The sequence below is a fragment of the Notothenia coriiceps genome, unplaced genomic scaffold (assembly GCF_000735185.1).
Source record: "Notothenia coriiceps isolate Sejong01 unplaced genomic scaffold, NC01 NC01_scaffold00031493, whole genome shotgun sequence".
In the NCBI taxonomy this organism is placed as follows: Eukaryota; Metazoa; Chordata; class Actinopteri; order Perciformes; family Nototheniidae; genus Notothenia; species Notothenia coriiceps.
The window spans coordinates 134550-149881 of NW_011364194.1; the positions used below are offsets into that span (position 1 = coordinate 134550).

The following is a 15332-nucleotide window of genomic DNA, read 5'->3' on the forward strand; positions in this document are numbered from 1 at the left end:
CCCCCCCTTATGTGCCCATCCCCCCATGTGAATCCCACCTGGCACACACAAACACACACACACCAATTTGATACATTTCCCGCTCTTATGTGCCCATCGTCCCACATGGATCACACCTGGAACACGCAATACATGTTCAGTGTCTATTCTTTGTATATTTAATGCATTTTTTCATGTAGTCTGATACAATATGTACAGCTCGAAAGGGTGTTAAATGAAATTTGGTGATGATGAATGGTTTTTGTGTTAATGTAATAGCAGTTAAAACAGGACCGGTCAAATTTGACCGAGAACACCAAAGTAAGGGAGGGAAAATGAACACAACAGGAGGGTTAAAGTATTTACAACCAAACAACTTCTAAACAGGATGGACATTTTGTTTCATAACCTTGCTACTCAAAAGGCAAAAAAGTATTTCTAAACAGAGGCCAATGGGTTAATACATTCTGACGACAGAATATCATGAATACTAGTCAATACATTTCTCTACATTCATCACCTTTCTCAGCTAAGTAAAGCTTTGTTATACTGAACAAACTTTTATTTTGTTTTTATTGTTAAGACAATAATTGGAACTCTTGAGCATACAGACTGCAGCACATGTAGATGTGCTTAACAAACACTGCCAGAGGAAAGGTATAAAAGGTCACAAAAATCAATAATTTTCATTTAGCTGGTGCTCGAAATGTGTGCTGCAAATTCCTTGCCAACAGTTTTAACATATAAAATAATGTTGTTTCAGCATTTGAATGGAGACACATTCTCCTTTGAGATTTGAATCTATTAATGACTTTACCTAAAAAACAAAGTGTTCTAAGTACAAAATCCCCTATTGGGCTTAGGGAGAAAAACACTGTTGGTTCCAGGCCACAAATTGTTATGACCCTTTTTTACAACTTGCATAGTCCCAAGAGAGTGAGAAATCCCACTGGCTCTCAGTTCAATAATAGTAACAACCTTTCCGTTTATTGCTTTAGCGTTGTGACGATGACTTTCTCCTGACGTCCCCTTTTTGCAGTTTAATTGAGTAACAGCCCATTATAAACATAATAAATGAATCAAGGACAGGTATAGTTTCTCTCAATTGCAAATGTACAAAGATGCAGTCTGTTTAACCAAAATAATTACAGGTCATGAGTACACACGTAATTATATCATCTACATTAAACAAGGCAGTTCCCAGACAAAAATAAGTATGAGTGACTCCAGCGACATTTTCACAACATGGTGGCTGAACCTTAACAAACAAAACCTCTTTTATAGGGCATGAACAAACTTAGAGAATCAATAAGGTCTATGAGAACAGGGTTTGTTTATTAAGATTTCTGAAATGTACTCTCAAATAAATGTGAATTTCAGAGATCAGACCATGTTTTGTGCACAACATAGGGAATCTAGTTCAGCTTTGATCATATTTTCATGTTGAATATAACTTGAATCAGCAAGTGTTGGTGCACCTGGACTTTTTTTTATAGACAACAGTGCCTTAGACTAACTCTAAACGGTCAATAAATACACTAAATCGTTCTTGTGATACATCCTTTCCCAAAGTATAGGAAATGTGTCTGTCTCTAAACTAGTGATAAATGGCCTTCACTGTAAGAAGTTCTGACCAGATCTATCCTCAAGTAAACACAAGTCTTTCAAATCTTTTTCACAGCCAGTGTCTAACATGATTTATTTCTTGTCAGACCTTTATGATATTAAAGGGAAAATACAGATATTATATATTTGATCTCAGATACACTTCAATCACCAGTGTAGGTCAGCAAAATATTACTTTTCCCAGTTGAAAGAATATAAAAAGCGTTGTTAAAAGTCCCTTTGACCTCTGAACAGCCATGAGACACCTCTTAAGCCCCACGGACCCGGTTCCGGGGTCGAAATTGCGTCATTTGCAGGAAACAACGTCTAAGGAACCTTAATATTTAATAAACTATGAATATTTTATATCCATATAACGGGTTTTCCCGTTATATGGATATAAAATATTCATAGTTTATTAAATATTAAGGTTCCTTAGACGTTGTTTCCTGCAAATGACGCAATTTCGACCCCGGAACCGGGTCNCGCCGGTGTCTTCTTCTCGGAGTGAGTGCGAAGCGGTTCAGGAGAATGGCGGCAAACATTAACCACACAGGAGAGGGTCTTCTCTACCGCCGGAGATATCGGCCCAATCCCAAACCACTCCCTCGACGGAGTGAACTCCGTCTGTAGCCACACTCGCAGCTCAACTAGGCTCCCTCCTGTCAGATGGAGGGAGTAAATACAGCGGCAAGCTTTGGGACGGCCTCCCCTCTCTCCGGCAGAAACAGGAAATGCCGTAACTGTATGTAACAACGGTTTCAAATCAGCATCTATTGGACAAAAAGTTTAAATTAATAACTCAAATAAAACTCCAAACATCTTTCATTGTGTTTCAAAGCTCTTTTAGTTTTAAACCTGATGTTTATAAGCTTCTTAGTTTTTGCAACGGTCTGTAAATATACACAACTTTATAATAAAATGCACACATTTACCTTTTTCTAGACTAAACACAGGTATGATCCTAAGTTAAAAACATATGAGGTTATCATGAGGTTGTTAACATCGCAATTTATCAGTGGATGTTTGCTGGAACTACTTGTTAACAGCTTGTTTCCTGACGGACACACATAGCGTGACTCCGGTTAGGTAGAGACCGGTCTCAAGTCAGCACCGCTGCAGACTGGGGTTGCGTTCCAATAGTCCATTTAGCTTAGGAACCTTCCTAACCAAGTGAAATGACCCGGAAGTACGTCAGTGGCAGCCATGTTAAGTGCCGTTCCAATTCTCCAAATGAAAGGAAAGGAGGTTTCAAGCTTCCTTTATAACCTTCCTTTTTGAACGTTCATCAGTATTATTATCAAAAAGAGAAATATGAACGTTAGTTTTTACTGAAATGATCAAATAAAGTCAACATTTCACTGAGCTGTGTGGGGTTTGTTCAACTTTTAAAAGATGTTTGAATGGTGATGTACACAGTGATGGGTGTTAAGGACTAATATTTATAATAAATACATTTGTATTGATTTTAAGATATATTTATGCAATCATACGTATTGGGATCATTTGTATTAATGTGGACCGGAGGGAGAGGGTGACGAGCATACATTTCACTTTCCTTTTTTATTTCAATAACAACTTTGGTCATGAAGAATATGTTTCTCTGTTGTCCAGTTCATAAAGCATAAAACAACAGCATCAGAGCACGGTGCAGAGTCTCTAGATGAGTCCCTCGTTCTTATTAAACATCCATGTTGAGTCCGTTGTATAGAACATTGTAGTTTCCATAGTTTCACCACAGCAGCAGACGCACACAATGACGTCCGCTGGCGCATCATAAACACGTCGGATAGTGAAAGTGCATTCGGATTCTCTAAAGTACCGCAGTCTCTTCTCCTAAGTCCTTTTGAATTCTCCTATCCACTATCCCTTAACCCCGTGACGTTTCACTCAGAGGTCAAGGAATAGGAGATAGGGTTAGAATTTAGGAGCTGATTATTGGATTATCAGAACGCAACCTTGTGGTAAATCAGAGTGGCTTGAATGCCTATTTCAATAGTGTTACTAACACAGGTGATCTAACCCTTTGCATTGGCTTGTGTTTCCTCTTTACAGTGCAGCTCCAGGAGCCAGGGAGAGAAGGAGATGTACACTCTGGGCATCACTAACTTCCCCATTCCTGGAGAACCTGGCTTCCCTCTCAATGCTATGTACGTCAAGCCTGCAAACAAGCAAGAGGACGGTAAGATCAAGCACCATCAACTAATGCTGTTTCCCTTTCCTTGTACCCGTTGCATATATCCTTTAATTCCATCAGCTTAAAGGAAGTTAGAAATGCTGTTTCATTTCCTTTGTGGTAACCCTCAACCCCAATCTTAAACATTGCGCCTGGAAATGTAATCATCCTATAATTATAGTGGAAGGGAATTTACATCTATGCTAAGGCTGCACAATATATCGTTTCAGCTTTCTTGTCAAGTTAGGCAAAATACTCATGGTTTGTATTTTCTATAGCTCACCTACAAGAAGAGTTAATTGGTTGCGTGCGGACTGCTTGTCGGTACATACACAGCAAACCACAAGTGATCAAACAACCGAAGAAGGCAAAAGAAAATGGTTGCAAAAATAAACACAGTAGTCATTTGAAACCACTCCTTCCTAATTCTGATGTAGCCGTAAAAGATCAAATGTTCACTAGGAAAAGTGTTTGTTAAAATGTAAAGGAGGGTGTAAGTGGCTGTGGTGACAACCTCTGCAACCTTTTCCAGAGACCATGAGAGCGTACCTCCAGCAGCTCCGCCAGGAGACCGGCTTGAGGCTATGTGATCGCGTGTTTGACCCCCAGACAGACAAACCCAGCAAGGTGAGGCCAACATCTCAAATCAAAACAATCTGTTTCCTGTTTCTTTGTGACCATTAGCTCACAGGGTGCCTTCAGACATTTACTTAACACAAGTTTTTTGTTTTTTTCCAGTGGTGGGTGTGCTTTGTCAAAAGGCAGTTCATGAACAAAAGTCTGTCTGCCCCGGGACAGTGAACAACTCAGGACTCAGGTTTCGATTCTGCACCTGCAAGACGGATCGATTTTTTTTTTTTTGGTGGGTTGGGGGGGGGTTGTGATTATGCATTGATAAAATGATTTTATACTCTTTAACATTAGGGAGATGTCTTCTCTTGTCTGGATGTTAACCATTTTGAGCTTAATTCAATAAAACAATCATGGAGATTAGAATATAATTTGGTGCTTTTTTGTTCTTATTGCATTTCACTCAGACCAAGGCACGTATTCAAGGAGTTGAAATTATTTTTACAGTGAGTAGGTAGCTCTGTATGAGGCTTATCACTATTTATTAAAATTAGACCGGTAGATTATTCTGGTATAGGCCTTCACCACAGCAGCCATATCGACTATCACTATTTGCTCTGTACTTGTACAGACGAGGACACACAGTTTACATCCAAAGTAAAACAACACATCACGTTCATTAAAAATATATTTATTGGTGTATTCTCTTTGGTTTGTCCACAATGTTATTTTCTGGATTCCAAACAAGCTTTCAGATGCAGTCCTTATTGAAGATAAGTTTCCTTCGCTGGCAGTCAAAGTTAAGGCAGCGCCGGGTGATATGTTTGCCCCCCAGGGAGAGAAGGAACACTTTCTTTGCAGAACTCTTCCAGGAAATAAGAGCCAGTGTCCGTATTTCCATCTCTTTAACGACTGCAAAGTTGCATAATTGATGAAATCACTGTAGACTGGATGGCTCAGTGGGGCAGGGTGAAAACAAACAAAAAACCTCCCTAACAGAACATATGCATCCTAAAACAGTCCCTCTAAATAAATAGGTAAATATCAAGTAAACTATTTTAACAAAATGGAGCATTTTAAAAGGGGTTTCTTCCTAGACATCTGATGAGTATATACAAAAAGAAAGAACGAGGCTGTATAATTCATCTTCCTGTGAGAGAAATCTTGATGCTTGACCAGAAACGGTTTCAACTGATGGAGAAAAATTGAAATTTGTGCAGCGTGAATGCCAATGCCCTTCAGCGAAATCATTAAATATAAACCATTGAACTGCAAGACAGAAATGAATAGAGAAATATGAGAACATTAACTTTTTTTCCAGCGAGTCTGTTTTTTGTTTCCGGGACTAGTTGATGTCGACAAAGTTAAGTCCTGGGATCATTTAGCCATCTTAAGTGTAACCAGTTGTCAAATCCTTTGTGCAGTTCCAATCTGAAACAAAACAAACACACTTAATAAAAATAACAGCACCCTGAGGAGTAGCAACAGCAAGTAACTGTTTTTTTTTTAATTTTTATAAATAGTACTTACTGTGTTGATGGCTGTAGGAAAAGCCTTAGTCATAAGCCATGTCTTGACTCCTCCGGACACAGCGTGCTACCTTTTTCTTAAAAATTCCTTTAGGATCGTCCCTCCATTCTTTCTGCAGAATATAAGTAGACAGATATTCTATCAACAACCTGCTCAGTGCAATCCTTTCTTCCCCTTGTGAAATGTTTCTCAATACTTCTTGGCCACACAATTTACCGAAAAAGGTTGCCAATACTGTACATCTGAATAAAAATATGTTTACTTCTTTTAAAAGTTGATTTTGAACTATTGCCTTTATTATCATCTCCAGCCCCCCCCCCCTGGATAAAAGCTTCCCTTGGCCTTGACATTGTGATTCAAGGCCAAGTCACTCAGCCCACTTTTGACTAAACTCTGGTGAAATATAATAAGCATTTCAGATACCATTCTCCAAATGTAAACATATACGCGTGAGAGATTTTGGATTAAAAGTGTCATATTGCTTGTCAGAACCACGCACTGGAACATGTATATCAAACGTTTTTTTTTTTAAAGGCTGCAAACTAGCTGCAGCTTGAGTGTTCTTATAAGATAAAATGGACACTTACAGCTGCATCTACATTGGCAGCAGAGTCTCCATTAGGGTCTGCCAACATGGAGATAACACTGATCATGATGGTCTCTACTGTATGGATCGGCAGCCAGCGCTCCTCAGGCTTCTCGTAGCCATACTTGTCCTCGCCAGGTTCATGAAGGATGGAGATGCAGACGTCGCCATTTTTTGCCACTGGCAGAAAACAATAACACACAGATTACTGACACGTTTGTACTGAAGCAGACACTAAGCAGCAGCTCAACAGAACAAGTTGGTTATGTATTTAACAAGGCCCAGGGAAAAAAAACGATTTACATATAAATGATTGAAGATATAAATAAACAGATCTTATAACCATTTACATTTAAACAGCAGTAGTTAGTATACATTTAGGCTCACACCCACTGCACACATAAATAAATATTGATTTCAAAATTATTTCTTGGATATAAATGAAATAGAGATGATGGCCTGTTATTTTAGTTCTTACCATTTGGATGCCAGATTTCTGTGACAAACTTCAACTTGGGAGGCCTCAGAGGGTAGTCCCTGGGGAAGGTTAAGGTCGCTTTGAAGAAACCTCCTTCACTAAAAATGGCAAAAAGGTGGTGTTAATATGTACACTGGTGACTATGAATGAATATACAGCTCAGCCACAAGAAAGTAACTTCATTTTTCTCACAATAATGTATCCTGAGGTCCAATTACGACCACTTCCCATTGGTATATGTCATCGTCATCTACAAGACCGGCAGAAAATCCTTCCACTGGGTTCTTGTTGAGCTCTGAAAATAAAAATAAACACAGTTAAATGTACTTTAAAAAGGGCCTTAAATAAACAGTGCAAAAATACTTTGTTACAAGTCAAAGTCCTGCATGCAAAATCTCACATAAGTATTAACATCAAAGTAAATTACCTATTGTTCATAATGTCCCTGTTTAGGATTACATTTATGAAATACCTGCATTTTGATTATTGATGCATTAATGTGTTCATATCTGCTGGTAAAGGAGGAGATATATTTTCTTTATATAATGCTGCTGGATATCTTAACCTATCATTTTTTATCATAGTTTATGTATTACTTTATTTAAGTTATCTTATAATGTGAATATATACAGTAATTAATTTTGTTATATAAAAGTAGTCGAGTCAAAAGTACAATATTGGCTTCCAAAATGAAGTGGAGTAGAAGTATAAAGTAGCATACAAGGGAAATACTTAAGTAACATAATATATTATCACTAGGTTTAGGTCGAACGAACTATATCGATATGGACACAAAGCAATCAGTTTGTTGACCATTAAACGACCGAAATATAAGAAATACTGATGAAAACACGTGTGGCAGTGCTGAGCTGGTAGCTAATATCCCTGCGCATGTATTGGCCTGGGCTGTGCTTACTAAATGCCTGCAGTGATTATTGAGCAACAGCTAGCCTTAGTCATATCCTCTCTAACAGCTGTCTAATACGCAATTTGTAAACGTGCACCTCAACTGTATTATGCCAAACGTATCAGTACGTTAAACCTAGCCGAATAAAACAAAGATCAATAAACACAGCTATTGCTATAATGTGATAACTTGATACAGTGAAATAGCTTAAGTAGCAAGAGTTAGCCAACTTACCTGCTAGTTGTTTACGTAGAAGCAACGAGGACTGTTCCGTCATTTTACAGCTATATATGTTTACCACCGTTATTTGTATTAATTAGGGCCAAATGACTGTCGAACTGTCACCACGGTTGAATTAAACATTGAACAAATAATGTAGCCACGTTTTGTTCTCTTTCTGTCTAACAAGACCAACAACATGAGTCCAAAGCGAAGAAAAAACGTGTGTGATCTTTGCCCTCAGCGTAACCTCACAGGCAAGCCTTTTTGTCTAAACTGTGTACAGTCCCCCCAAATTATCCAACAATTAAATTAAGGTTACGGTCAAACGTAGAGCTTTGACTGTGCTAAAGAGCTGTTGATTTTCGATAAAGTAATTAGTGTGTTGTGTCTACATCTCGGAAGTGCTGCCTGTAAGGACAAATCCAGGGTATGGCATGCAGCTTTCGACCACTTCTCTTCTTCGTGTGTTTGGCAGCAGGCAGGATGTAACCCCAATGGCCCGTTACTGACTCACAGTTTGTAATGAATACTACAGGTTCTTTATTTGCATCCCCAGCGGCAGATCTTAAACAGTCAATAGTACAGACAAGTTTATAAAATAAGGCACTTATGTAGGATAAGTAATACAAAATACAATATGATAATAAAGTAAATCCCCAACACAGGTATACATTTTATTAATTTTGAACGCCTTTGGAATAATTTGGAACACAGATTCAAATGATTCATTATTCACCAACATCAGTGCTTAAACTCCTTCATATGTTGTGTTTGAATTGGGGAAAATCACTGACTCAAACTACATGTCGCCTACAAAACAGTGTCTCAGTCTAAATTTGTTTTATTGCTATCACTTACCTACAAAATGAGTTCCCGGCTGAAATGATTCCAACTCGCCTTCACACTCCCTGCCATTCCTTGTAGTTTCCCCTTATTACAGTATATAGACCTACCGCTTTTTCAGATGGTCTAAGGCCACTTTCAAATTCACTTCACATCACTCCATTCATAACCTGCCATATCCACATCCTCTCAGCTTTCAAAAACCAAAAGCCCTCCCTGTATCCACTACATTCAGAGCCATTAAAAGTTCTACAACGGTTTCAGGCAGGACCAAAGATCATCCCTCTAGCACAGTTGTTTTTCTGAAAAAAATACCTGCAGCAGTATATTTCAATTTCTTTACTTCTGCTTTTCTCCAGGTGAACCCAAGGCTTGTACTTTACTGTATCCATGACACCTTGTTATATATGCCTCAAATATGACTCATTACAGGCTCATTGTCTTCGCAAATATAGCACAATATTGGTATTTTATAACCTCATATGTGTCTCTCTTTAGCTTCTAGGTCTCCTGCATTTATTAAAACGTACTGGTGGGAAAATCGAACCACTTACTACTTATTACTATTCTCTTTATGATCTTTAACATAATAGCTGCCTTTGGCCCCATGTGGCTCATTTGATCTGTTTGAACCTCCGTATCCTACACCCTTTCCTCGTTTTACCTTAACATTTAACACTACATCATCTAGTCTCTCAAGCATCCCATAGTTAAAGTCATCCATTACTTAAATGATTTTCCTTCAGCCTTGTATTGACCCCTGTTCAGTTCGAAGACATGTTAAAGGTTTTCTAAGTAATTCTTTATTGGGTTTCTCTAACATTTTACTCCTCGTCCGCAACCTCACATATTTACCCAGCAATTCTTGCATGAAAATGTATTTATTTACAGGGTGTTCCAGACTAATATTCTTTTACATTATTCTGCATTATCTCATGCTGTTTTCTCCATAACATTATGCAACAAACAGTAAATGCAGTGATCTTTTATTATAATATGTTTTAAAATCTTTGTCAATTCATAAGGGAACAAAATAGGTGCGCCATATATATAATACATCATTTGTCCTTTGTAATTCTGATGGTGAGGTTAAAAGCAAGGCGAATATGGGAGAATTTACATTGACAATGCAGTTTGGATGGGTAGAAACCTAATTGTCTAAGACCAGGCTACAGTTGTTTGTGTTCCGCGTGGAACCAAAATTGAACATTGACATATTTTAATTTATTTAAAGTCCATGATTTAAATACCATATCATGGATGAAACTTCAAGCACTAAAATAAAAATATTGCCATAAGACAGGAGCTACACTGACTGCTTATGCTGCTCTCTCGATGATGCTATTAAATACTCATATCATTAGGGAAGTGACAACATACTCATAATAACCAGTGTTGGAAAAATAAAACAGAGATCTGGTCAGTGCAATAGCAGGTCATTTTTTGCATTGATTAAAACCTCTTAAGCCCCAAGCCTGTTTTTCAGGTGTCAGGCTCGAAAATGACATTCCCAGAACAAATGACCATATCTTCACTTCTAAAAGGGTTAAATTAATAATATTTTTTCTCAAAGTAATGATAAACCTGTGAGTTGGATGTAGAAAAGTCAGAATCAATATAGATGTTTTTTATTTTAAAGAAAATTCAGATTGAACATGGTAAAAAACTGTAAATTATATTGTCCGTCCAAATAATATTTTGTACTTATAGTGAAAACTAACCTTGGATGATGGGTTAGTTGACTAAAAGCTTTAGGAATCCAAAGTACAACATAATAACCCTGTATCAAGACTGATGCAAAACAAGTGATATTTGACCTTTTTAGACAGATTTAGCAAAAAAAACCCTCTTCTGGGGGCATTTGGGTGGATTTTCCTTATCTCTGGCCACCCCTTCTTCGATTTTGACACATGTGACATCTCTTTCTGACCGTTAGAGCCAATAGAATCGAAGGGAAATCGTCCCGCACACACTGATGTTAAAAAAAATATGCCGTCTTTGCGCGTTCAATCTTTCTACAGAGGGTAAGAATGGCCTGCTCTACTATTTTAAAACGGAATTGCAGTTTTATTGCTTATAGATTATCAGAACGTTTCGAAGGGGACACAGCCACATTGGATATTAACCTATGGATTAACTACATCATCGTTGTTATCGTTTTATGCCATTGAGGACCAGTTTTGACCAGACAAAACCAAGGTAAGCCATGTTAGCGTTGTGGCCCTAGCGCCACTTGTTTTGATGTACGTTTTTGTTGATAACGTAGCGAGTTTGTATCTTTCAGTGTTGAGGTGGGCACCGTTAGATTCTGTGTCTTTACGATCATAAACGATGTGTTGGATGTGCAGCTAGGATAAGTAATAAGGGAGCTAGGAGTGATTTTCGGTGCAGTAATAGGTTAGCATTTTTCGCTCGGGGCTAATTCAGAGGCTCACTGTTAGCATTGCGTGTTTAAAAAAAAAAAAAAAAAAAAGATCAGTTAAGTGATTTTTTTCCCGTTATATGGATATAAAATATTCATAGTTTACTAAATATTAAGGTTCCTTAGACGTTGTTTGCTGCAAATGACGCGATTTCGGCCCCGGAACCGGGTCCGTGGGGCTTAAGAGGTTTTAATGTCAGATAAGTAAATCTTTTGTTCCTGCTCAAGATTAGATTCAACTTTATTGTTATTGCACAGGTTACAGGTACTGAGACAACGAAATGCAGTTTAGCTTCTAACCAGGAGTGCAAAAAGCAGTAAAGTGAAAAGTAATGTACACAATCTACAGAATAAAAGATAGAATGAAGTGAATGATTAAAGAACTCATTATACCCTACTGTCTTACTAGAGCATTGCGTTCCAAGAATGCAGGGTTGTTGGTTGTTCCTAGAGTCTCTAAAAGTACAATGGGAGCCAGAGCCTTTTCTTATCAAGCTCCACTTTTGTGGAATCAGCTTCCAGTTTGTGTTTGGGCGGCAGACACCCTATCCGTTTTTAAGAGTGCGCTTAAGACCTTCCTTTTTGATAAAGCTTATAGTTAGGGCTGATTAGATTCAGCCCCTAGTTTTGCTGATATAGGCTTAGTTTGTCGGGGGACATCTTACTTCTTCCTTCTCTCTGTCTATACCTGTGTACTCTCATGTTCCGATTAACCCAGCTTCCCCAAATTTCTTTCTTTTTGGTGTCTATATACGCCGGGATCCGGAGTCATGGATGATCCTGCGGTCCTGTGTCATGGATTGCGAGTCCTGGATCTACGTGGTCGAGAGAGTGTCCCTGGATTTCGATTCTCTTATAAACTATTTGTTTCGCTTGTCATTTCATTATGACTGTCTTTTGTCTTGACCGTTATGACCAGTAGAGATAAGAGAAAATGAAAACACGTATAGTGTTTGTAAGTGTGGGTGAAGAAAAACAACAACCGAGTTATACAAACAAAGAATAAGCGTAACGAAAGCCGCATAGCGAATGAGAACCTATAAACAAGTAAGACTGTGACATAAGAATCCATACATCAAGTCATCACGATATAACCGTGGAGATTACCGGGCCCACATCGTCGTGTCGCCTCTTCAGAGAACGGTGGTATGTGTGACCTGGGGTGTGGGTTTGAGTGGAAAGGGGCCCGGGAAGCACCTCGTCCGTAACGCGAGTACATTCTTAAAACTCTCGTCGGTCGGTGGCGAGACACTGGCACTTCACCTCACTGTCACGGCCCGGAAGCACGTGCTCGGTTCCTCCTCCACTACAGTGTCTTCGACGACGGAGGAGAGAATCTCCTCAACTAAAAACTACCTCCTATCTCAGTGGCCGCCAACCCCTTCGTTTGCGCAGTCGGGCACAGTCACCCTCGCCAACTGGTACTACTAGACAAAACCTAACTCATTTTTTTCAAACCTATAACTTACCTACTTCTCACACTTTTGGCAACAGAGAAGAACTTACGATCGACGTATTTCACGATCGGTGAGCAACGCGCCTCTGATGCTACGGTACGCCCCAGGGCGACTGCCAAATCGACCGCGCGATTTTAGTTTAAATGGCCGCATAGTCGACTATTTGTAAGTACTCTAATAGAAAATCACACGTTAAATGCCCTTTTCCTAGATGGTGGCAGTCCATGATCTTATGCGTCTATCTCTCTCCCGTGGTACCGCTGTAATACTTAGTCCGCTCCCGGCTCGGAAAATGACGTCCGCAGTAGGCCTCTACCCTACCCTAGGTCGACTAAACGTGCGCTCGGCGGCTGTCATAATGACGCTCTTGACCCAAATCCCTCCCTGTGATCCTCAGGGAAAAAAGGACCTACAGACCGTCAAATGGCTGGCTGTCAATAAACTGATCTTTTTTTCACACGAATTATCCGTTGCGGTAGTCTTCCTTACTTCTACATAGGAAGCCGACGGGCCCTTCGTTGCTTAACGTAGCGTACGTGAAGGAGGCCGAAAGACGACGTCCTAGAATTTAAATACGCCGTCGTTACGACAGACAACGGCGTCCGTCAACACTTGATTCGAATGGGCAAGCGTCACGGAATGAAGCAGGTCCCAAGTATGCTTTCGTCGCTCTACAAAAGTACTACGTTCGTACGGAAAAAAACGATGAAACAAACGCTTACGTTGATCCGTCCGTTTCGACTTACTGTGATTAACAGAAATAAGGCACCGAAGCCGGTGTATATAACATAACGGTATGACGATGAAAATGAAAGAATATTGTAATATATTGTTATCGTACAAGATAATTTTTTAATTGCACAAAATATTTTATTGACGGTAGGGTCGAATCCCCGCCTTACAAGAGTGCTTTGAAACCGATTGCATATGGTGTCCAAAGGCAGTTACTTACGGAAAATTCTTTACAAAATTACTACGGAAGTTTCTTGTATGGTTTGTGATGTACGACTTACAGGTCTAGTCTTTAAATCAAAAATTTATACGAAAGTACAAACACACCGGACATGGAATTGGTAGCGGACGGAACTTGAAATTACTGGGTACTACACCTATGAATACAATATTAGAATTTGGAAATGTTACTCATGAAATCTACAAGTATTATCAAATGTAAATACATATGTTATGTACCCATCGTCAATCTTTGTACGTTAATATCTATACTAGAGTAAATTATGGATACATTATACACTGATTTTTTAATTTTATTTCAAATGAATTCGGCGGAAAAAAAAAATTAAATCAACTATCACATACCTTATGTGAGTATGTGTCGTCCCGGACACCTCGTCAGATAAATTGCCACGACATACTGTATGTGGATCGTATGTGTCGTCGGACACTCGGTCATAATTGTCAACACGATACTTTAACTACGGATTCCCAAACTAATAAGACAACGAGGGATTTCTTTTATAGGCGGAGACACGTGCGTGGAACCGTCACTGGGAAGTTATCGGCGAGGAAAGGTATGAGGGGAGGAGTGCACAAATAAGTAGTAAGTTCAGTTAGTTAGTTACGAATAATCATAACTATCCCGGGTTATACGGTGTGTAAAAATGTACAACGGAGTCACCTGAAGTGTCAAACATGTCTTATGAGGTCAGTACTGTTATGCTGTGGGAGCACAGGACACGGGAGTGATAGCCATGTTCCTTTTGAAGGCCTCGTTTTTGGGGGGGGTCCAAATTTCCCCTTTTACCTCGTTTGGAGTCCCTTCTCGTGTCTCCTCCCGTAGGGAGAAGGGTCCTGCCTGTCTGCACGTATCTACGGCACCCACACACATTTAACTTTTTAGTTATGTAAGTCGTATGCCATAAGTTTTACAAACCTTTACGTAACGACACACAGTTATCCTTCGGTACTTAGGTGCCTCCTTATAGGTAGGTCGCATGAATACTGGGTCGCTGGTGTCNTCACATAAATGTATAAGTGCTCACAGCTCCGTGGGAATTATTATGTGCAATTCATTTCTAAAAGGCTTTACATTACTATAATTATATTTCTATTTAAATGTAGGCTACATTTTACACCAAAACGGAACACAAAAGCAGGACCAACCATCATACATTGAATTCCTTGACTAACAAGAGAAAGATTCATTCATTTAAATAAATATTTAACCAGAATTGGGCCGGTTCTAAGGGGTTATTCAGTTAAGCCCGACTCGAGGGGATACAGCTGTGCACATGTCATCATTAACAGAAGTCGTTTAAGAGTGACGTTTGAGTGAACGAGGACATCCCAATTAATACCTGAGGACTCCTCTGTCCTCGCGTCACCTCCTCGTGTCTCTGGCTCGCATCTTACGGAGGCGGAGCTAAGATGCAAGGAAGGGAAGCGAGTGAGGGAAAGGAGGGGTCGAGGAGGGGTATTGGGATGAGGCTTTAAAGAATTGGAACGGCACTTAATGGCTGCCACTGACGTACTTCCGGGTCATTTCACTTGGTTAGGAAGGTTCCTAAGCTAAATGGACTATTGGAACGCAACCCCACAA

The 15332-nt window shown here is 39.4% G+C and overlaps 2 protein-coding genes across 2 annotated transcripts; one reads left to right on the forward strand and one right to left on the reverse strand.

Annotated features, from left to right (window-relative positions):
* Positions 1-3621: 3621 nt before the first annotated feature.
* On the forward strand, positions 3622-4761 carry arpc3 (actin related protein 2/3 complex, subunit 3; the record flags this gene model as incomplete). Its single annotated transcript, XM_010787969.1, has 3 exons — positions 3622-3766; positions 4293-4387; positions 4499-4761. Coding segments are annotated over 3 exons (303 nt in total), but the record flags the coding sequence as incomplete, so codon positions are not given.
* Positions 4762-5005: 244 nt separating this feature from the next.
* ube2g1b (ubiquitin-conjugating enzyme E2G 1b (UBC7 homolog, yeast)) lies at positions 5006-8468 on the reverse strand. The gene is made up of 6 exons (XM_010787953.1): positions 8066-8468; positions 7117-7219; positions 6925-7022; positions 6448-6626; positions 5861-5972; positions 5006-5761 (listed from the first exon to the last, which is right to left on the reverse strand). Exons 1-5 carry the CDS (start codon positions 8106-8108, stop codon positions 5886-5888), a joined length of 510 nt encoding a protein of 169 aa, XP_010786255.1. The 5' UTR covers positions 8109-8468; the 3' UTR covers positions 5006-5761; positions 5861-5885.
* Between the last annotated feature and the right edge of the window lie 6864 nt (positions 8469-15332).

What these genes read in the sequence shown, in the direction of transcription:
- ube2g1b (XM_010787953.1), bottom strand. Translation starts at nt 8,108, where the DNA reads ATGACGGAACAGTCCTCGTTGCTTCTACGTAAACAACTAGCAG. An exon ending in AGAAATCTGGCATCCAAATG is followed by an intron (nt 6,627 to 6,924) that starts GTAAGAACTAAA and finishes GTTTTCTGCCAG; the next exon opens with TGGCAAAAAATGGCGACGTC. An exon ending in CTGCCAATGTAGATGCAGCT is followed by an intron (nt 5,973 to 6,447) that starts GTAAGTGTCCAT and finishes TATATTCTGCAG; the next exon opens with AAAGAATGGAGGGACGATCC.